This window comes from Ailuropoda melanoleuca, chromosome 16, assembly GCF_002007445.2.
Source record: "Ailuropoda melanoleuca isolate Jingjing chromosome 16, ASM200744v2, whole genome shotgun sequence".
Lineage (NCBI taxonomy): Eukaryota > Metazoa > Chordata > Mammalia > Carnivora > Ursidae > Ailuropoda > Ailuropoda melanoleuca.
This window is the reverse complement of record NC_048233.1, coordinates 79,117,988-79,123,607: the sequence shown is the minus strand read 5'-3', so window position 1 is coordinate 79,123,607 and position 5,620 is coordinate 79,117,988. Positions and strand designations below refer to the sequence as shown.

Sequence of the window (5,620 nt, the reverse complement as noted above, 5' to 3'; positions counted from 1 at the left end):
ATACATTATGATGAACCCATCTTTTGGATAATAGGTCTCTCGCGCTAGGCTATTTGTAAAGGCAGGGCTATATCATATAGGAATACATTATGATGAACCCATCTTTTGGATAATAGGTCTCTCGCGCTAGGCTATTTGTAAAGCAGGGCTATATCATATCCTTCCTTCAATATGAAGGATTTTTAATCCACCAGAAATGAATGTGATAGGTTCCAGAGTGAGAAGTGTCTCTTGGGTTGGGAGGGCTTCTCATACTTATACCCAGGGCAGCCATAGTAAGCTGTTAGCTAAGCTGCCATAGGAGGTGAGCACAACCAGATACACCAGATAACATGGATGGACATCCATGGCTTGGTTGAGGATACAAAGTCTCTAGGTGAGAATGAAAGTGACTATTCCATCTCCCCCCATTCTCCCTCCCCATGAATAAAGCAAAGACATGGGTGGTGGTAAGAGATAGAAAACATCAGTCTAGGAGAAAAAGAGTGTGACAAAGAGAGAAAACAACTAAAATTTTGCTTCCACCTTTTGAAAAGCCATTTCTCCTTTTTTAGAGTTACTGAAAGATGCCAAAGTATAGCTAAGAATGTGCCAGAAATCATGAAGTTTCCTTCAGAGGCCAATGGTTAATGTGGAGCACCCAACTGAGGGCCCTCGTGAATTAGAAAGAGTAGAGCGGGGCCCCAAATCACTGTATATCTTCAGCCATTATGAACATCATGAACAAGTCAGTGAGGGGTCCCTCAGAGACAGGGAATGTATTTGATGAAGGTTGTCATATCATATGCCAGTGACTTTCTTTTCTTTTCTGTTGATTAAGCTTCCTATGTACTTGTAATAAGAGTGCTTTCGAGGTACGGCAAGTAGTGGGAAAGAGTACTACTGGTGCAGTGTAATAGCATGTACCATAGAGCAGGCAAGCTGTAATGTGCCTCCAGAGTCATAAGGACATTCCAGTGTCCTTCCACATCACTTCTAGACGAAGAGCCTCACTCAACCCACCCCTTCCTGGTGTTCAGTCCAACTTGTTGTCCACGGACTCCTGCCCTTGGCAGAAAGCTGACACATGTGGACAAGAGGTGCTGTTCACAATCAGTTTCCATGCTAGTGATCAAATAACATTTTCTTGTGTTTGCCCATCTTGTCATAGGTGGCTCTCATGATGATTCCCAAGTGACTTTGATGGAGAACATCTCAGAGGTGACTGAATTCATTCTTGTGGGGTTAACAGATTCCCTAGAGATGCAGGTCCCTTTATTTACAGTCTTCACTATCATTTACTTCATCATTCTGGTTGGGAACGTTGGGATGATCGTGTTGATTCTGTTGGACTCTCGTCTCCACACACCCATGTACATCTTCCTCAGCAACCTCTCCCTCGTGGACTGCATTTATGCCTCAGCTGTCACTCCTAAGGTAATGGTGGGGTTTCTCACAGGAGATAAGATTATATCCTACCATGCGTGTGCTGCCCAGATGTTCTTCTTTTCAGCCTTTGCCACTGTTGAAAGTTTCCTCTTGGCTTCAATGGCCTTTGACCGCCACGCAGCAGTGTGCAAACCACTGCATTATGCCACCACCATGACAAGGGCTATGTGTACCTCACTGGCCACTGGCTCCTACATCTCTGGACTCTTGCAGTCTTCCATCCATGTTGCCCTCACCTTCCACCTCTCCTTCTGTCATTCCAACATAATTAATCACTTTTTCTGTGACATTCCCCCACTGCTGGCTCTCTCTTGCTCTGATATCTATGTGAATGAGATTGTGCTCTTCACATTGGCAGCATTCAATGTCTTTTTCACCCTCTTGGTTATCTTGAACTCTTATCTGTTCATTTTTGTTGCTATTCTGAGGATATGCTCAGCTGAGGGACAAAAGAAGGCTTTCTCCACCTGTGCATCCCACCTGACCACTGTTTCCATCTTCTATGGGACAATCATCTTCATGTATTTACAGCCAAGTTCTAGTCATTCCATGGACACAGACAAAATGGCATCCGTGTTCTACACCATGGTCATCCCCATGCTGAACCCTGTGGTCTACAGCCTAAGGAACAAAGAGGTCAAGAGTGCATTTCAGAAGGTGGTTGGAAAAGCAAAGTCTCCACTGGGTTTTTCCTACTAATTAAAAATAACATGCAAACCAAGTGATATTTCTATTGGACTTTTAGTATCTAAGATTTTTTTTTTGAATTTTAATCCTTTCTTGTCTTTTATTTCTCTGAGAAGTTCCTTCCCCAATGAGACTGGTTCTATTCATGCTTTGGGAATGTGACTGGGCAGGAAAAATTTGGGGTATCTTTTTCCAGAAAGAGGATGTTGCTTCTATCTTAAAATGAAGATTATAGTCCTGGATACTGTAAGATCCTAGACTACTACGTTGGTCTAAAAAGCTTTGTAGATGAATCTCTAAAGTTTATGGTACCAGAATTACATTTTTAATTACTAGAATTCAAAATAACTCTATGATTTTTGTATACGGTATGGTTCTCAGACATTCATGCTCTTAAGAATTACCTTGAGAAACATTGAAATGCAGAATTCTAGGAGCTATCCAGATAATTTAACTTAGTATATTTCTGATAGAGCCTAGAAATCTATAGAATTATCCCCCACTTTCCACATATACCTGGATCCTAAACTTAGCAAAAATGCCAGTGGTGATCGTAGATAATGAGGGATGCTATTTGAGCTTAATCTACTTAGTCCCTGAATTTCAGAGAGAAATACATAGTTCAGAGGGTGAAAATATATCCATACCTATTCCTTAACGGCATTTTCATAAAGTTCATGTAAGAGACTATGGATAGGGAGGACTGCCTGCATTCTAACAAGCTTCACCTGTATTCCAGATGAGCTTGGTGTGCAGATCACACTTTGAGAACTGTTTCCCTAGAGCAGCAGTTCAAAAGCATTCTTGCAAGACCAGCAGTATCAGCTTGACTTGGAATTTTTTAGAAGGGCCAGTTATAGAAATCCCCACCCCAGACCTACAGATTCAGAAACTCTAGGAGTGTAGCCCAGGTATTTGTGCCTTAGCAAGCCCTCCTGGTGACTCTGAAAGGTTTGGAAACCACTGGACTCAACCTAGAAACACTAATCTAGAACAAGGGTTCTCAACCTTGGCTGCACATGACAATAATCTAGAGGAGATTTTTAAAATACTGCTGCCTGAATCCACCTCCAGAGTGTAGGATCTAAGGATAAGACTTGTACACCAGGAGATTGTCAAATGCAGTCCCTTCCTCAGAGCCTGGTATAAAGAGGGGATTGAGACCAAAGAAAAGATAGCATTTATTTAGCATCTAGTGTCTGCTCACTATCTGCATATGTGAACTCATTCAGATCCCACACTACCTCTGAGGGGATCAGCCACATAGAGAGGAGGAAATGGAGGCTCAGACACAGGCAGAGGATGGCTAAGTGAGAATTTTGAACCCAATTCTGTGGGACTCCAAAACACACCCTTTCCAGTTTAGTTCAGCTAACAATTGTTTAATAGCATAATAAAATGTAGTGGGCATAAAGGATATTAACGTTAAGAATTTTTCTCTTTTGAGGTGCCTGGGTGGCTCAGTTGGTTGAGTGTCTAACTCATGATTTCCAGTCAGGTCATGATCTTAGGGTCATGGGATCGAGCCCCGTGTCAGGCTCTATGCTCAGAAGGGAGTCTGCTTAGAACTCTCTCTCTCTCCTTCTCCCTCTGCCCTTCCCCCTGCTCTCTCTCTCTCTCTCTCTCTCTTTAAAAAATAAAAATAAAATATAAATTTTTTTGAAAAGTTTTTTCTCTTTTATCAAGGACTACTAGTCTTCTCAGTACAATACGATTATCTTTGTAACTAAAGCATTAAGACACAAGGAGACATGAAAAGTCACAATAATATTGATCTAACATTTCCTTGAAACTGTTCAAATCTCCTTCAATGTTGACATTCTGAAGACCCCAAATCCCCACGCTCATCACAACTCTAAGCAAGAGCACATTAAACAACATTGGTCTTTGAGGTCCTCAGAGGAATGTAAAGCGGACCAGAGCCCATGTGTTCTATCCATGCATTGCTACTATTACAACGAAGCCCTTGCTATCTGGGAAGGTCTGTCATCCCTGTTTCCTAGAAGTTTTATGCTACATACTCACTTAGATAAAGAAGCTGAGCTGGGAATCCTGCACGTTCCAGCGAACATCTACTTTTAGGACAGATGATCGTGAACCTGAACATGGACGTGCTCACCTTCAAATTCCAAATGTCTCATCGCCTCACTGGAGAGAAACAGGAAAAACAGTAAAAGGTGAATGTGTGCCCAGAAAGCCTCCATGCCCTGACCTTCTAAGTCCTGGTGGGCTTGTGTGGGGTATGAGTCACAAGGGCTGTATAGTACATTCAGCAGACAGGTTTAGACCATGATTTAACCAGATCTAACACCCTGTGGGGGACAGCAATGGAATAATGTAGCAATTCATCTCCTCTCAAAGATGTCTGTAACTTTTTAATAAAAATGTTTAATAAATGTATACAACAAAAGTTTCTGTCAGATTATTTGAGGGAATGGGAGCTGGTATAGACTGAAAGTGTGCCCCCAACTTTCATACATTAAATCCTAACGTCCCATGTGATGGTAGTAGGAGATGGTCTTTCAGAGGAGACAGTTTAAGTATCTGGTGAAGGTGATGAATGCTTTTAAAAAAGAGATCCCAGAGAAGTCCCTTGCCCCTTCCACCTTGTGACAAAGGTGCAAAAATGCAGCCATCTGTGAACCAGGAAACAGGCTTTCATCAGACAAGAAATCTGCCAATGCTTTGACCTTGGACTTCCCAGCCTCCAGAACTGTGAGAAGAAATAAATTCATGTTGTTTATAAGCCACCCAATCTATGAAGCTCTGTTACAGCAGCCTGAGTAAACTAAGACACAAGCATTAGGAACAGCTGAATGAACTCAAGCCCTCCCCCAAACTAGTAACTGTGACTTTGATTTTAACAAGACACTGAATTCCAGATCAATAGTGAGGGAAAATCTTTTTAGTTGAGCCACAGAAGATTGAAATGATATCCTTGGTCACTCAGTTTCAATCAGGCCAAGTGGGAGTTTTCTACAAGTCAAAAGATGATCCCTGGACCTGGCATCTGATGGGAATTGTACACGCCTGAGGATTGTTATTAGCTCATACATCGCCCTCTCATCTCTACCAGGCTTGATTTTTAATAGGAACCATTAAATGTTTATTCAGCGAAAAATTAAACTAATGAGTGAGGGAGTGTGTGACTGGGTGATTACATGAGTGAATAAATGAACGAGTGAATGAACTGAGATTGAGTAAATGAGTCAGCACCAAGCTGGGTCCCTAACAGATAATTACAGGACTCAAGATTTGCTCATTTTATGTGCCCAAATCACAGGAATCTCTCAGATCACCCCACAATGTTTCTTCCTTCATCCCTTAAAGTACAAAGCATATTCCTTCTCACTAACTAAACCCAATGCTTATATGTTAGGATAGAGTCCACCTGTCACCCTGCAAGCTTTTGAGGCATTCCAGGTGATCACAAAATTCAAGAAATTAAAAATGATCAGTTTGAGTCTAACATAGGGAAACAAAAAATAACAGGGTGTCTAACCCT

At 41.7% G+C, this 5,620-nt stretch overlaps 1 protein-coding gene across 1 annotated transcript; it reads left to right on the top strand.

Moving 5' to 3' along the window:
• Positions 1–1,179: 1,179 nt before the first annotated feature.
• On the top strand, positions 1,180–2,127 carry LOC100475569 (olfactory receptor 5B12). Its single transcript, XM_011229262.2, has one exon. The coding sequence runs from the start codon at positions 1,183–1,185 to the stop codon at positions 2,125–2,127; it is 945 nt and encodes a 314-aa protein (XP_011227564.1). The 5' UTR covers positions 1,180–1,182.
• Positions 2,128–5,620: the final 3,493 nt, after the last annotated feature.